We start from the raw sequence: 17421 nt of genomic DNA, 5'->3' as shown, positions 1-17421 counted from the left end.
CTGAGTGAGTGTTGGAGAATCCCACACAAACACTTCTGGATGAATGTGACAAACGCAGACCTCCCATCATCTTGAAGTAGTAGTTCACCAATTTCCTAATATTATCTGACACAGGAGATAGGACCACATTGCATCTCACCACCCAGAGGGGAGGAAATTAGCATGCTCTTTGAACTACAGACAGATGTGAGACCCACAGTCTCTGGAGCCAATCACCCTCTACCTCATGGCTTTAAAGTTAGAGGGCAGAGGCCTGGCCAGTGTCCACTCTTTTCCATCTGCAAAAATGGGTGTGCCTCATAAGGTAATTTGCTACTGCTGCGTTGTTTTCAGCATATCGTGTTGTCTAGAGCTGGGTTGTGTGGACTCTGGCTGTACAGTGCCTGTCAGTCCAAGTTGGACAGTTCTAGGTTGTTGAAGCCCTGTCTGAGGCTAGTCAGTGGCTTTAGATCAGTCTTCTACTGGTGGCAGCCTACCTTGAAGGAGTGACGTACTCCTAGATTTGGGATCAGAGCAATCTCTCTACTGAGGGTAGATTCCAGGAAAGCAAAGAGTCACCCCTGTTTTGTCACAATGAAATAAAGCACTACTTTTATAAAGACAAAAAACTTGCCTTCAATAAACATCCCTGCCACCCGCAAAGTCCCTTTACACCCCACAATTGTGTATATATAGAGTCCCTTTTATTTGGTTCCCTCAGTTTCTGCAAGGTCCTGTTTGATGCTGGATGGAGTTCTGGTGCTCCATCGCTGGCTCCGCATTACAGGCGGCCTGTCCTCCTGCTCCTCACAGCCAATCTGCCCCTTGATGCTCTTCCTTAATAAGATGGTTGAGGTGGCCTTCTGACTCTCCAAGCTCCCTCTCTCAGATGCTGTCCATACACAAACCCCTTGCTTGTTCATTCCTCTTCACACCCCTCCTTTTGCTATGGAACCACCACGCCCTCTGGCTTCCCTGAAACATTGAAATACCCTTGGACACTGTTACCAGGAGCTATGCCCCCATCTCCCAGCCCTGTGCAAGAGACCAGCACCCATTCAAGGGGGATTCCATCATCAAATATGGAATATGGATGTACTGGGTTCCTTGAGCTGATGTGGATCACAGAGCTGCCTGATAGATGGCAGATGAGGAGGATAGGAGGGTGGGTTTGTAATGGATGTTGCCAGCCAGGGGCGTAACTACCATTAGGCAAGGGGAGGTGGCTGCCTGGGGCCCCACACGCCTCGAGGCCCCCCCCCGAGGCAAGTCACATGTGAAGTGAGTGTGTATGTATCAGCGAGGGGCCCATTTTAAAATTTTGTCTCTGGGCCCACTCCAGCCTTGTTATGCCCCTGCAATGCCAGCCAAGTCTTTTGTGCTTCAATGCCAGCAGAGAGTGCCCAGAAAATATCAAATTCTCCCCTGAAGCTCAGAGGTGATGTTATATTGTCATACTGCATCTGTTTTACTAATGTTGTAAGCCGCCCTGAGCTGTAGTGTACTGGAGGGGCAGGGTTTAAATATTTTAAATAAATAAAATACATAAATGAAGGGCAGAGGCTATTCCCAAGGCTGATAGTTTGTGAGACCAGAACCTGATTGGGTCAGTGACCAGAGAGTTTTGTTGATATCAATGTAAATATGCATTTATTAGAGTTAGTAATTAGTACAGTAAAATATAAAGTAAGAACTTTGACAAAACCAACAGATGCCATATCTTTAATGCACATTAGATTTAAAAAGCTCAGCATGCAACAAAAATACGAGGATGTGTGGAGAGTCAGCGAAGGTCAGTGGCTCTTTCAAGAGAGGTTTTTAAATGGCTAAAAATGTTTCTTCCATGACCCAAGACTGAGGAGGCTACAAAACAGTTTGGGGAGATACAAGGGAGCTGGCTTGGGGAAAGAGGTCTACATTCTACTAATGGTTGCAAGGAAGATCCTTACTGGGGCCCTGAATAACTCTGCTGGCTTTTGGGGAACTCGCCTTGGCTGTCTGAACATCTGCCTGCTAACTGAGCAAACATGAGCCTTTTAAAAGTGGTGATTCTCTTTATTTAGCAGGGGGAGAGCAACTGGCCCTATCCATCCCCAGCAGAGCCTCCCTCCTGTGCTTTTGCAGGTGTCTATCTTATGTTTCTTTTTTAGAATTTGAGCCCTTTGGGGACAGGCAGCCATTTAATTAATTAATTAATTTATGTATGTAAACCGCTTTGGGAACTTTGGTTGAAAAGCGGTATATAAATACTCATCGTATTTGTATTCTGAAGGAGTTACCGTTCCTCTCTTTTCCTTTGGACACAGGGAACCATTTTTATTTATTTATATCTATGTGAACCACTTCGGGAACTTTTGTCGAAAAGCGGTTGTGAAGGAATGAGGCACAAAATAATATGTGCTAGAATGCTGCCTGGACTCTGTGTTGCTAGCAGGGTCCCAAGTGCATGCCTGGTTTTTGTTTTTGTTTTAAGTTTCACGTTTAGAATGTCAGTTGACAGTTTGGTTTTTGCAGGGAAAAGATCTTTTGAAAAATAGAGGGAACTGTGTGTTGTTCTAGTTGGATTATTTGAAAAACTGTTTGGGTAAAACTGTGCATATATATATAGAGAGAGAGTTGAGAGAGTTTGGAGTCAGTCTGCTGGAGAGTCCTGGGAAGCAGTGTGCAGGAGAGGGGTCCTGGAGAAAGTTGGTGGGCAGAGAGAGAAAGAGAGTCTCTCTGAAGACACAGTTGGAGAACCAGAACTGAAGAATTGCTAGCACATAGGGACATAGGAAACTGCCATATACTGAGTCAGACCTTTGGTCTATCTAGCTCAGTACTGTCTACACAGACTGGCAGCTGCTTCTCCAAGGTTGCAAGCAGGAGTCTCTCTCAGCCTTATCTTGGAGAAGCCAGAGAGGGAACTTGGAACCTTCTGCTCTTCCCAGAGTAGCTCTGTCCCCTCAGGGGAATATCTTACAGTGCTCACATGTGGTCTCCCATTCAAATGCAACCAGGGCAGACCCTGCTTAGCTAAGGGGACAAGTCATGCTTGCTATCACAAAACCAGCACTGGGACACTCCATGCTGTGGCTGCAACCAGAGTGGAAACCACAGAAAAACCAGGCTGGATTGAGCCCCAGGCCTGTACTGTGACCAGGATGTGAGTCCAGGCTCACAGTAAAGCCTGTACTGTGACTAGAAGGAACAAGCGAAATTGCTGACAAGAGAAGGTAACAAAGAGGACTCTCAGGGACAAGTTTAGATAGCTTAGTTTAATGCGTTTTCCCAACCATTTCTCTTCTCCTGTATGTTCTTTTGGTACTTGTTTTGTGTTCTAGGTTTTGCTGTATGAAGAAACTAAAAAATGCTAATGTTTTAATTGAACTCCCCGCCCCCAAGTAAGCGTTGTTGTTATATAAAGATTAGAAGCTTGTTTAATTGTCTCCATGCCTATGAGCCTTTCCACTCTACTGAGTATTTGTTTTGGTATTTTTTGTAAAAGCGTAAGGGCTGTTGTAGTAGACCCAGCCATACAAAAAGTCTAGTTGATGGCAGCGGTGAAAGTATAGGTAGAATAGGCAGCTATTCCTACACAGTGGAATATAAATATTTGTCATATTTGTATACCTGCAACTCTTGATGTAGATATGCAAATAGGTTGTCATTGCAAAAGGACAAAAACTCTCATATCTTTTGTAGAGCTCCTTGAGCTTATCAACACTTGAAGGAACAGAGAGCATGAAATATTACCATACCATGAAGCTATCACATGAAATGAATGAGTCCAGGCATTCAAAGACTTCTTGTTTGGCAATGGCAGCTCTGCCGCATCGATCTATCCCCATGGAGGTGGGGACTCACATGGTCATTTGGAAGAAAAGTTCATTCACTATCATTAGAGGCCAATTGGTCAGAAAAGCCCTGCTCTCATTATTTATATGTCTTTCATGTGAAGTCTGTTCGCCACCTGAAGTTCTTCCACACTCCATGCCTTCCTAAAATTCACAAGACTGGCTCCATGTGAATGTAGTCCTGTAGATTAAGCCTCATACTGAAGATCGTTCCCCATTCTCAGCATTTCTATGGATTCTCTCCTGTGTGGGCTCTTTGATATCTAGTAAGGCTTCTACCATCATTGAAGTCTGATCCTGTATATGGCATTTTCCTTTTGTGTATTCTGTAACCTCTTCTAAGGGTTGGGCTCCAACTGCACTTATTTCCATACTCTGAGCATTTAGATGGTTTCTCTCCTGTGTAGGTTCTTTGATGTCTAGTAAGGCTTGTTCTGTCATTGAAACTGAAGCTCTTTCCACACTTGGAGCATTTATATAGCATTTCTCCATATGGATTCTATTATGTCTTGTGAAGGTTGCACTCCGAGTGAAGCTCTTTCCACATTCTAAGCATTCATATGGTTTCTCTCCTATGTGGATTCTTTGATGGGAAGTAAGAGTTTTCCTGTATCTGAAGCTCTTACCACATTCAGGGCATATATATGGCATTTCCCCTGTGTGGATTATCTGATGATTAGCAAGGTTGTGGTGTAAACTGAAACGCTTTCCACACACTGTGCATATGTATGGCATATCCTCTGTGTGAGATTTTTGATGTCTAATAAGGTTTTTCTTGTTATTGAAGCTCATCCCACACTCTGAACATTTATGCGGCATTTTCCCTTTATGGATTCTGTAATGTTGTGTCAAAGCTGTGCTGAAACTGAAGCCCTTTCCACACTCTGAACATTTATATGGTTTCTCTCCAGTATGGAGTCTTTGATGTAGAAGAAGGAATTTCTTAGAACTAATGGCCTTTCCACATTCTGAGCATTTATATGGTTTCTCCCTTGTGTGGTTTCTGGAGTGATTAATAAAGTTATGGCAGGAAGTGAACTCTGAGCTTTCATATTGCATTTTCCCTTTGTGGGTTCTGCAGTGTCTTGCAAAGGATGTATTCCGACTGAACCTCTCTCCACACTCTGAGCAGGTATATGGTTTCTCCTCGCGGTGGATTCTTTGATGTAAATTGAAGCTATGGCTGAAACTGAAGCTCTGTCCACACTCTGAGCATGTATATGGTTTCTCACCTGTGTGAATTCTCTGATGATTAGCAAGGCTTTGGTAGAAAATGAAGCTCTTTCCACAGTCTGAGCATTTATATGGCATTTCCTTTGTGTGTGTTCTTTGATGTGTACTAAGTTTTGTCATCTGACTGAAGCTCATTCCACACTCAGAACATTCATATGGTTTTTTCCCTTTATGATTTCGGTAATGTTGTGTCAAGGCTGTGCTGTAACTGAAGCTCTTTCCACACTCTGAGCAATGATATGGTTTCTCCCCCGTATGGATTCTTTGATGCAGAATAAGAAACTTTTTCGAACTGATGCCCTTTCCACATTCCAAACATTTATATGGTTTCTCCTTTGTGTGGTTTATGGGATGATTAATAAATTTGTGGCTGAAAGTGAACTCTGAGCATTTATACAGCATTTCCCATGTGTGGATTCGTTGGTGTTTAATAAGTTTTTTCTTCTGATCAAAGCTCTTTCCGCACTCAGAGCATTTATGTGGCATTTCATGCTGATGTATTCTCAAATGTATTACAAGACCTTTCTTGCCCTTAAAGCTCCTTCCACAATCTGAGCATATATAACATGTTTTACTTGTGTGGATTCCCTGATGTGTGGCAAAGCTTGATTGATCAGTTCGAATTTTTGCACACGGAGGAAACACGCTCCTTTTGTTCTCCTTCTTACATTCCTGTTGCACAGCACCCTCTTCAGAAGCAACCGATTTCTTCCCCGGTCTCTGCTTTGCTCCACTTTTCTTGCTTTGCTCTTCATCTTCTTTCTTGCTCTCCCTTCCACCACCTGCTGGGATGAAGAGAGAAACCTGATGAGGGAAACATGGAGCTTCCAATTAGGGAAAGGACACCCATTCCTTGCTCTTCTTTCCTGGGGGACAAATTACTTATTAAGTTAAGAACATAAGAACAGCCTTTGGGATCAGGCCCAAGGAGGCCCATCTAGTACAGCATCCTGTTTCACACAGTGGCCCACCAGATGCCCCTAAGAAGCTCACAGGCAAGAGATGAGGGCATAAGAGCTGAGCAAGTTAATGCATATTTTGGTCCTGCTTCACAGGTGTGTGTGTGTGGATTATCATATGAATCAGGCCTTCTCAGTTGTTGCCCCCAGGTTGTGGAACCTGCCCCCATGGCTATAAAAGGATTATCTTCCTTGGAGTCCTTCAGGAGGGCCTTAAAGACCCATTGTTTTAGCCTAGCTTTTAATTATATCTAGTCTTAATTTCAATTTTAATCTGGTTTAAATGTTTTTTCATTGTTTTATTATGTGTTTATGATTTTAATGTAAACTGCCCTGAGCCCTTTAGAAAGGGCAGTATATAAATTGAATGAATGAATGAAACTGAATGAATAAATTTAAATAAATATTAGATAGCCTCTTTGGAAGGGTGCTGACAATGTAGAGTTCCAGACTTGGTCCATCGGGACCTGGGTTCAGCTCTCAGCATGGCCACCAAGGTCTCAGGGTGACCTCAGCCTCATTGCAGTTTCTGAGCCTAACCTACCTGGCAGGGTTGTTGTCTGACTAAATGAAATTAAGGCATGCACGTTGCTCTGAACTACTAGGAAGCTGTTCAGGAAACCAATGTGATTAATAAGGGGTTGGGCCGTATCTCAATGGGTGAAGCACCTGCTTGGCATGCAAAAGGCCCTGGGTTCAACCTCCAGACCTTGGAGAGCTGCTGACCCCCAGAGAAGACCCTGTTGGGCTAACCGGATCCATGGTGCCTTAGCATGTTTGCGCACTGTAGACCAAAGGCAGAAGGTAGTCCTCAGTGGGGAGCAATCCCCCCTACCCTCTAGGAACCCGCTTGCCCAATCTTGCCTCCAGTGCTTCTGTGCGTCTCCTTACCAGGAGAGGTCATCTGGCAATTCTGACTTTCGAATGCGATACCTACATACAGGGGCGTGAGGCAGGGTTGCATTTTAGCTCCCTTATTATTTAATCTATATATTAACTCGGTGGTCTCTTTTGTATCTACACCTTCCACGCATCCTCCCAAAATAGCAAATAAGCATGTATCCATTCTTTTATATGCAGATGATATGGCAATCATGTCCCAAACCCCAATTGGTTTGAGACGTGTTTTAGGCCTCCTTTCAGAATTTTGTTCCCAAGAGTACATTGAGATAAATTATGAAAAAACTAAAGTCCTAGTCTTTGCAAAACTACCTAGGCAATATTGTTGGTCCATCAATGGTCATAGGATTGCACAGGTCAACTCCTTCAAATACCTAGGAGTGGTTTTTCATTCATCAGGTTCACGCAATGCCCACCTCCAATCCACATTGTTGACGGCACAGTTAACTACGAACCTTATTACATCTTTTCATTTCTCGAGGGGGGCTTCTTATATTCCCGCTGCAGTTAAACTATTCGTATCTAAAGTCCACTCTCAAGTGCTGTACGGAGCCCAAATAGGACCTGTTAGCAACTTTATGGCTTTAGAAGCCCTGCAGTCTAAATTTCTGAGATCTATATTGTTAGTCCCCCGATGCGTGCCTAATGTTGCGTTAAGACTAGAGGTGGGTATGATTAGATTGGAAACTTGTTATTGGAGGAATATCATATTATTCTGGTTAAAATTTGTCTTCTCTTGTGTAGGATTGGCCCCCTTATTAAGACTGATTGTTTCCGATTTAAGTGGAAGACCCAAATTGTTGACAAATTGGATCACTATGGTTTCTCTCAGGATGAGATTATAAAATTGGGATATGATCGAGCCAGGATTGAGATCAAACAACATATCATGGACATGGAAGTGCAGGAAGAAGTTGCTTCCTTGCCTAAGAATATCTTTCTGGGGGATCAAATGTTTAACATTAAACTAGCTAGCTATTTAAGTCTAATTACCATTCCCAAATTTAGACGTGCTTTGACGCTCGCCCGTCTTAATGCGCTTCCATCTGCTGTTATGGAGGGAAGATTTAAAGGTACCCCTTTCTCTGCTCGACTTTGCCCTTGCGGGTCTGGTCAAGTGGAGACAAGTGCGCATGCCATTTTATACTGTAATTTCTATAGGGACGCCCACTTAAGACTAGTGTCCCCTTTGCTGCAACGTTTTCCTGGGCATTTGGATGACTTCTATTTGAAGTATTTACTGTCCAGTCTTGATGACAACCTAATTAGCAAAATGTCAAGGTATTGTTATATCATTTCCAACATCCGCTTAGGTTTTCAATAATGTTCTGCTTTCTTTTTTCTGTGATTCCTGTTTTATGATTGTAATGGAGGGTGCTCTGCTCCCTTTGGCTTTCAGTAAGATCTATCTGGAGTTCACCACAACTGTCTTAATTTTAACCTGTCAGTATTGTGTTACAATCTGTCTGTTTTATTATGCTGAGGTGTGTGTTTTTTTGGTAAGTATGTATGTTTTATCGAAGTACTGGTCTATGACCGCAATAAAGGACTGACTGACTGACTGCAGGCAGCATCAATATATTGATCCTTCCCCTGCAACTCAGTTTTTCGTTTTTCCTGAAAACACCCAATTGTTCGTGTATTTCTTTATTTGGATATACATTTGTATCCTGCTCTTCTTCTAAGGAGCCCAGAGCAGTGTACATCATTATGCTTATACTCCCAACAACCTTATGAGGTCGGTTATGCCGAGAGACTGGCCCGGAGGCACCCAGTGAGTTTCATGATGAATGGGGATTTGAACTCTGGTCTCCCCGGTACTAGTCCAACATTCTACCCCTATAACCTGCTGGCTCTCTTGTGTATGGCTCTCTCTGTCTATGTCTTATATGCCTGACTTACCATGCCTTATTGATGCATTTCATATTTCATTGCTTGTATGTATCCTTATGAACCTCTGATCATTAATTTCAGTGAAACCAGGATATTATCAGTGCTCTTTGAGTTTAAGCATGCCTCCTTGGCAATGCCTTCACCCCTTTGGGAAGACGGCTGGGGTAACTGGAGGACCCTGGTCCACGGCGGCAGCTTGGAGCCAGAACTCATACCGAGCCGGAACACCAGCAGTGCTGCTGGCTTGCCTTGCAGCCCAGTTCATAGGGAGGGCTCCGTGATCCTCAGGGACATATTTCTGGCAGTGAACAGGGCTTTTTTGGGCAGTGGAGAGCAACAAAAACCTTTTCCCCATCCCACTCCACATGGACTGGGCTGTGAGGTAAGCTGGCAACACAGTTAGTGTTCAGGCTCCATGTGAGGGCAGGGTTCTTGCTCCACTCTCAAAGCTGTGGGGAAGATAGACCACCATCCTTCCAAGGCATAGTAACAGGGTGTTTGAACCTTTCCACCCCATGCCATTTTCTTGACAGAAATCGGCCTGCTGTGAGGGGGAAAATGAAAGTATCAAATTAAAAGGTGTCATGCCCCCACTCCCTGCTGTTTAGAAAAGACAAAGTTGTTGGGAGAGATGATGATTCCAGGATCTCCGGGTAGTTGAACTAACTCTTGGGAATTCCTTCCTCAGGGAAGCCACAGGCAAACAGCCATGGTAGAGAACCAGGCATGATAAGAGCCAGCAGGGTATAGTGGTTAGACTTGGATTAGGCCTGGAGAGACTCGAGCAATTTTGCGTTCAGGCAAAAAGTGAACCTTCTCTAGGGTTGCCCCAGGGTTATGGAACACACTCCCAAATTTGAAAGCACACCTATTTGATCAGGCTTTTAGTTTATAACATTTTAAAGCTATACTGATGGTTGTTTTAATTTGTTTTATATGATTTTAGGTGGTTGTTGCATTTTAATTGTAAACCGCCTGGAGATTTTATGGGGGACGATATATAAATATGATAAACGGACAAATAAAATAAAGCCAAGCTCACCAGATGACTCTGGACTAATCACTTTGCTCTCAGTCTAATTTACCTCACAGGGTTTTTAAAAATATATATTTTAAATTTTTATTGATTTTATTTATTTATTTGATTTATATACCGCCCTTCCAAAATGGCTCAGGGCGATTTTAACAATATCTTAACATTCACATCACATTAAACAAATATTGACTTCCCGCTCACACCTCCTCGTGAATCACGAACTATAGAATTAACCCTTGCTATAATAATAATTCAAAACATATATCTTAAACCTTACAAACTCGATTTTAATCTACCCAACCTGCTAATATTACTAAATTTCAAACCCTGTTGAAAAATCAATATTAGGAAAATAGTTCTTTAGGTACGGTAAGAATGGTTTCCAATCTTCTTTAAAGCATTCCAAATTTTGGTCTGTTATCAGTACTGTAAGCTTTGCCATCTCCACATATTCCAAAATTTTTATCAGCCAATCTTCTTTTGAGGGCAGATCATTACTCTTCCATTTCTGCGCATATATTATTCTGGCCGCCGTGGTAGCGTACATAAAGAATGTTAAGTGTTTTCTACAACCAATTTACCTCACAGGGTTATTGTGAGGGGGAAATGACCATGTACACCATGATGGGCTCCTTGGAGAAAGAGTGGGATATAATTGTAAAGGTGCAAACTGAATAACTCTTTAATAGATATAAAGATGCTAAATGTAACCCAGAAGCTGCTCCAAATAAGGCCGGGGCCTCAACATGGAGGCTTTAAGGCCAAACTGACACAGATACTGCTTCAGGATCTCCAGAGCAGGGTTCTTAAATAGGGGGCCTATATGGGGAGATGGAGATGACCACCGGATAGTCCATAAGCTGGTAACAAGTCAGGAAATGGTCAGGACGCAAGAGTGAGCACACCTGGCAGGCATGACCTCTGAACCTGCATCCCCTTCCCACTTCCTGGCGTGCCATTCTGCAGCTTCGTAGATAGGACGGGAAGTTGTACTAAGGCATGCTGGGGGTGGGGGGCAGGCTCATGTCCCTCCTCGCATAGGGGTGGGGCCCGTCCGGATATATTGTCCAAGCCAGCCCATTGACAGACAGACAGACAGACAAAACAGGTCATCTCCCATGGAAAAAAGAGAGGGTCTTACCTAAAGAGGTCACAGCCCCCCATTTTGCCAGCAGGACTTCTGTGTGCAGAGCTCTTTGGGATGGGTCCAGCACAGCCGGCTTCTCTTCGGGGAAAGGCACAGCTGCCCCATCCAAGGTCACTGGAGTCTGAAAAGAGAGGAACGGTAACACCTTCAGAATACAAATACGATGAATATTTATATACCGCTTTTCAACCAAAGTTCCCAAAGCGGTTTACATACATAAATTAATTAATTAATTAAATGGCTGCCTGTCCCCAAAGGGCTCAAATTCTAAAAAAGAAATATAAGCAAGACACCAGCAATAGCCACTGGAGGGATGCTGTGCTGGGGTTGGACAGGGCCAGTTGCTCTCCCCCTGCCAAATAAAGAGAATCACCACTTTAAAAAGCTGCTTCTTTGCTCAGTTAGCGGGGTGTCTCAGTCAGAGATAATGTGACAATCCCCTAAAAGGTGAGGCATTTGGGAACATATTTACAAATCCATTCCACACGTTTCCTGCCCCACAGAGATACCAGGATGAAATGCTCTCACCTCCTGCTCTTCCTGCTTTATGTCCCCAGCCTGGCTCAGGAGGAAACCTTCGGCCAGGGCCACTGCCTGGGAACTGGACTCTGCTCCACATTCTCTGACCCAGCTCTCCATCTCCGGGGGCAGGACGGTCAGGAACTGCTCCAGTACTACCAAATCCACAATTTGAGTTTTTGTGCGGCTTTCTGGCTTCAGCCACTGAAGGCAAAGATTGTAGAGTTGGCTGAAAACCTCTTGGGGTCCCTCGGCCTCCCTGTAGCAGAACTGCCTGAGTATTTGGCACTTCAGATCTGAGCTGCTGGTGTCCTCATCCAGCATCTTCCGCATGGTTCTTTCCCAGAATCCCTCACTGCTCCTACCATGGACAGCATCAGGGTATCTTCCTGTTTCAGGGTTAGCTGGGTCTTCCTCTTCCATCTTGGGAGAGCAGCCTGCAACACCACTTGAATGTCCTTCCTCTTCTTCCAACTTTTTCCCCTTCTGTAAGGCAAGAAGTGCCTGCATCCAAGGGAGTGGGGAACATATCCTGCAAAAAGTCAACATCCTCACATGTGCAATATAGAGCACCAGGAGAGAAGAAATACCAAAGTAGTAGCAGTAGTAATCAATCAATCAACCAATCAATCATTTTTAAGATGATGATGATCATAATCTTTGTCATGAACCCTGCTGATCATTTGGGGAGGTCTACCCACAATGCCACTGGTTTGTTTGCTGGCAACTCAGGGTCAGGCCTTATCTATAGTCACCCTGAGGCTTTGGAATGAACTTCCTGCCAGAATAAGAGCCGAGTCGTCTCTGGTAGCTTCTTGAAAAATTCTGAAGACATACTTATTCAACTAGGCTTTTCCCCTAACATTTAAATTTTTTCAAAAATACTGTTTTATTTATTTATTTGATTTATATACTCCCCTATCCTAAGTGGCCCAGGGTGGTTTACACTAAAACCAGAAATATATACAATTAAAACCAGGAACCAACTAAATATCATTAAAAGTCATGCTAAAAAGGTGAGTCTTTAAGGCTCTCCTGAAGGCCTCCAGGGAAGACAATCCTCCTATATCCACGGGGGATGCCTTCTGTTACTTCTGGGCGACAACAAAGTTGGCCCCATCCCAGGTCGCCATCAGATGAACCGGGGCACCTGAAGGCAGACCCCTCCTGAGGATCTCAATGAGCAGTGGAGAGCTGGTAGAAAAAGGTGCTCTCTCAGCTACCTTGGAGAGCTGGTCTTGTGGTAGCAGGAGGAAAAATGAAAAAGAAACCGTGCAAAGTGTGGAGACAAAGGGGCCATGAAAAAGATGCCAATAATTGCAGAAACACAAATTGTGCTACATATAAAGATCTGCACATGTACATTTGCCCTGTGTTATGACTTTCGATTTATTCATTGAGATGCAATATTTTGGTCATATGCATGTGCAGATACTATCTGCAAGATAATTGCTATTGTCATCTAGCTTTTCTAGATTACGAATTGGTATTGTTATCTATTTATTCTAGACTATTAATATAGCATCTTTAGGATTGTTAAATGGATACATGTGTCTTGTTTATTTCCTCCACATAGCTCTCTGGATCTTTATATGCAGCACAATTTTTGTTTCTGCAATTATTGGCATCTTTTTCATGGCCCCTTTGTCTCCATACTTTGCATGGTTTCTTTTTCATTTTTCCTCCTGATTCGGTGTGCATCCCATTTTTTCTGCAGTCTTGTGGTAGCAAGTATGACTTGTCCCCTTAGCTAAGCAGGATCCACCCTGGTTACAAATGAATGGGAGACTAGAAGTGTGAGCACTGTAAAATATTCCCCTCGGGGGATGGAGCCTCTGGGAAGAGCATCAGAAGGTTCCAAGTTCGCTCCCTGGCTTCTCCAAGATAGGGCTGAGAGAGATACCTGCCTGTAACCTTGGAGAAGACAATATTGAGCTAGATAGACCAATGGTCTGACTCAGTATATGGCAGCTTCCTATGTTCCTATGTACCCTGGACCTAAGCCATTCAGGGCTTTAAAAGTAATAACCAGCACTTTGTACTTTTGTACTTTGTACCGGAAACATATTGGTAAACAGTGCAACTGTTTATGAACAAGCATAATATGGTCTCTTTGGAATACCTCAGAGACCAATCTGGCCACCACATTTTGAACTAACTTAAGTTTTTGAACTACATACAAAAGCAGCCCTACATAGAGTGCATTGCAGGAGTCCAACCTGGGGATTATCAGCTAGTGCAACACTGTTTTTAGATCATTCCCTTCAAGGAACGGGTGGAATTGTCAGACCAATTGCAGCTGGTAAAAAGCGCTCCTAGCTACAGCCTCAACCTGAGGCACTAGGGTGAGACCCAGGTCCAAGAGTACTCCAAAGCTATGAACCTGTTCTTTCTGGGGGAGTGTAGCCTCATCCAGAAGAAGAGGTTCTATCCTGTCTTGCAGATTACAACCCCCAGTTTATTCTCCCCCATCCAGCCCATTACTGCCTGTAGGCAGGCATTTAAGGGACTAATGCCATTCCCTGATGTCGGTGACCAGAAATATGACAATAAATATAATAAATTCCATGGCAGTTACATAAACTGCTTTGAGAACTTTTGTTGAAAAGCAGTATATGAATATTTGCGGGTGGTTGTTCCTATGTTCCTCCCAAACGTCTTGAGGTATAAGATCTCTGCTCTCCTGGATGTGAACTAACTGGGAAGAGAACCCCTGCTCACTAGTTACAGAGGTACCTTTCCCAGTGGTGGCCCCCTTACTTTGAGCAGAGGGAGAGCAACTGGCCTTAGCCAACCCAACACTGCATCCAGGCAGGGTCAGTCTGGATGTACTGTCTGAAAAAGCCCATTATTTTTGTGTGAACTATTTTGTTACCCAAGGAGGCCACATTCCCTTGATTCTCCAGCATTCCTGTGCAGGGCCCTTTGGTCTGGATGCAGCAGAGTCCCCTCCTCTTCTGTGCAACATGCAGCCATCTTTTCAGATGTCACCAGGCCCTGAAAGAAGAAGAAAACAGTTCATCTTCATAGATGATGGAATGAAGCAATAAAGAGGTGGTGCCAGGGAGTTCTCTTGCAGAACCCAAAACTTCCTCAGAGGCATTTCAGGCCTTTTGACTGAAGCCAAGGGAAAGAGGCAGACTCTGTAAGAACTAGAGAGGTGTGCGGGGGCAGAGAGTCCCATGCTATGTCCCACTGCCTCTCCAGTGATTCCGGGTTTGGGGGCAGCATGGAGATTAGGAGAGGACTCAAAGAGGGCATCTAAGAGTCCCTCCTGATACCAAACAGCCAGGGAAGGAGGTAGGTAGGAAGGGGGAGAAGCTGGGGTAGCTAAAAGCTCCTCCTCCAGCACATTTCCTGCCTCTCTGCTGGAGGAGAGCTGGTCTTGTGGTAGCAAGCATGGCTTGTCCCCTTCGCTAAGCAGGGTCTGCCCTGGTTGCATATAAATGGGAGACTAGAAGTGTGAGCACTGTAAGACATTCCCCTCAGGGGATGGAGCCGCTCTGGAAAGAGCCAAAGATTTCAAGTTCCCATCCTGGCTTCTCCAAGATACAGGTGAAACTCTGAAAATTAGAGTATCGTGCAAAAGTCCATTAATTTCAGTAATGCAAATTAAAAGGTGAAACTGATATATGAGACAGACGCATTACATGCAAAGCGAGATAAGTCAAGCCTTAATTTGTTATAATTGTGATGATCATGGCGTACACCTCGTGAAAACCCCAAATCCACAATCTCAGAAAATTAGAATATTACATGGAACCAAGAAGACAAGGATTGTAGAATAGAACAATATTGGACCTCTAAAAAGTATACAGTGTACTGTGCTTGATTGGCCAGCAAACTCGCCTGACCTGAGCCCATAGAGAATCTATGGGGCATTGCCAAGAGAAGGATGAGAGACATGAGACCAAACAATGCAGAATTGCTGAAGGTCGCTAATGAAGCATCCTGGTCTTCCATAATACCTCATCAGTGCCACAGGCTGATAGCATCCATGCCACACCGCATTGAGGCAGTAATTGCTGCAAAAGGGGCCCAAACCAAGTACTGAATACATATGCATGCTTATACTTTTCAGAGGTCCGATATTGTTCTATTCTTCAATCCTTGTCTTCTTGGTTCCATGTAATATTCTAATTTTCTGAGATTGTGGATTTGGGGTTTTCATGAGCTGTACGCCATGATCATCACAATTATAACAAATTAAGGCTTGACTTATCTCGCTTTGCATGTAATGCGTCTGTCTCATATATCAGTTTCACCTTTTAATTTGCATTACTGAAATTAATGGACTTTTGCACGATATTCTAATTTTCCGAGTTTCACCTGTAGGGCTGAGAGAGATTCCTTGGAAAAGCTGCTACCAGTCTGTGAAGACAATACTGAGCTAGATAGACCAATGGTCTGACTCAGTATATGGCAGCTTCCTATGTTCCTATGTACCACAGCCATTTGGGTGGCAGCAAACACAAAACCGCTTTCTGCTGGGAGGAAAGTGATTCTGGTTCTACTTCTTCTCCCTGCTTGGAAATTTTAAGTTCTTAAGGGTTCTCACCTGGGGCCTCCATCCCACACATCCGGACCTGGCCTATGGAGCTCCCTTCTCTGGATGATTTCCAGAAAAAAATCAGGGAACTGATAGGAACCCCTGCCCCTGGATGAAACTGCCTGGATGAAATATTCTCGCACCTGTTGTTCTTCCTCTTTCTTGCCTTCTTTCTGACTCAGGAAACCTTCTGTTAGGGCCATGGCCTGAGAACTGGTCCCTGCACCATGTTTTCTGATCCATCTCGCCATCTCTGCGGGCAAGATGGTCAGGAACTGCTCCAGGACCACCAGGTCCACAATCTGAGCTTTTGTGTGTCTTTCTGGCTGCAGCCAATTGTTGCAAAGGTTGTGGATTCGGCTGCAAACCTCTTCGGGACCCCCGGCCTCCTGGTAGCATAATTCCTTGAAGCGCTGGCACGCTACATCTGAGTTAGTGAAGTCCTCCCCCAGGATTTTCTGCACGTTTCTTTCCCAGAATCTCTCACTGCTTCCAGCCTGGAGGGCATCAGGGCATCTTCCTGTTTCAGGGATATCTGAGTCTTCCTCTTCCATCTTTGGAGAGCAGACCTCAGCATAACTCGAATGATCTGTTTCCTCTTCTTCCATTTCTTCTTCTTTCTTAAGGCAAGAAATGTCTGGATTGGGGGGAGTGGGGGCCATACCCTGCAAAAGTGAACAAGTCTTTATCTGTGGAAATATTAAGCCCATCAAGAGAGAAGACCAAAATTACTAAGCCAAAACTTAGAGAGGAAGCAGAGTCTGGTGTGTATGTGTGAGAGAGAGAGAGAGAAAGAGAGGGGTGGGAGTGGAGAGGGAAAGAATCACATATAAGGGAGTCCCTCCCCCTACCTAAGAGACAGAGATCCATCCTTTGCTAATGACGTCTCCGGCACTGCTCCATGCTGATGAGCTTTGCAAGGAGACACGAGCCTTGCATGGATGCATCAGTCTGACGGGGTGTCTCTGGGGGTCCCTCACATTCTCTCCCCACTTCAGTCCAGAGATGCCTCGCTCCCTGCCTGGGCATCTCTCCTCGCCGGAGCCTTTCAGCGCCCCCTCCCCACCTGCCTGGCTGCCTCTGCACCTCCTACCCGCCCGTCCTCCACTATGCGTACCGCTCCCCGCCCCCTGCCTTTGCACTCACCAAACCATCTTGGAGGAGACCACTCATGCTGCAGGGAGGGGTGTTGGGGAAATTTTTTGAGGGAGGTGTGGGGGGTGTGCAGGAAGGGGCCGCCCCAGTTTAGCCTCCTCTCCCTCTCTGTCCCTCCCTCCCTCCCCTTCCTCCCAAAAGCCTCTCTCGGAATCCGGATTCGATTTAACCCTTGCAGTGAATGTTGCCAGGAAGCAGTGAGAGAGGGGTCCAAG

General features: G+C 44.6%; 1 protein-coding gene across 3 annotated transcripts; it reads right to left on the bottom strand.

Annotated features, from left to right (window-relative positions):
* Window positions 1–1612: 1612 nt before the first annotated feature.
* On the bottom strand, window positions 1613–17321 carry LOC128347219 (zinc finger protein 135-like). Of its 3 annotated transcripts, none has more exons than XM_053301524.1 (6): window positions 17198–17321; window positions 16195–16716; window positions 14378–14499; window positions 11512–12034; window positions 10978–11104; window positions 1613–5833 (listed from the first exon to the last, which is right to left on the bottom strand). In XM_053301524.1, exons 1-6 carry the CDS (start codon window positions 17222–17224, stop codon window positions 4011–4013), a joined length of 3144 nt encoding a protein of 1047 aa, XP_053157499.1. In that variant the 5' UTR covers window positions 17225–17321; the 3' UTR covers window positions 1613–4010. The 3 variants fall into 3 exon arrangements, with proteins under 3 accessions (XP_053157499.1, XP_053157500.1, XP_053157501.1); XM_053301525.1 differs by having other exon boundaries at window positions 1613–5830; XM_053301526.1 differs by having other exon boundaries at window positions 16903–17315.
* Window positions 17322–17421: the final 100 nt, after the last annotated feature.

Source organism: Hemicordylus capensis, chromosome 2 (assembly GCF_027244095.1).
Source record: "Hemicordylus capensis ecotype Gifberg chromosome 2, rHemCap1.1.pri, whole genome shotgun sequence".
Taxonomy (NCBI): Eukaryota; Metazoa; Chordata; class Lepidosauria; order Squamata; family Cordylidae; genus Hemicordylus; species Hemicordylus capensis.
Note: the sequence above shows the minus strand (reverse complement) of the source record. Positions and strands in the feature narration are given on the sequence as shown.

What these genes read in the sequence shown, in the direction of transcription:
- LOC128347219 (XM_053301524.1), bottom strand. Translation starts at nt 17,224, where the DNA reads ATGAGTGGTCTCCTCCAAGATGGTTTG. An exon ending in AGAAAGAGGAAGAACAACAG is followed by an intron (nt 14,500 to 16,194) that starts GTGCGAGAATAT and finishes TTCTTCTTTCAG; the next exon opens with GGCCTGGTGACATCTGAAAA. An exon ending in AGGGAATGTGGCCTCCTTGG is followed by an intron (nt 12,035 to 14,377) that starts GTAACAAAATAG and finishes GACTTTTTGCAG; the next exon opens with GATATGTTCCCCACTCCCTT.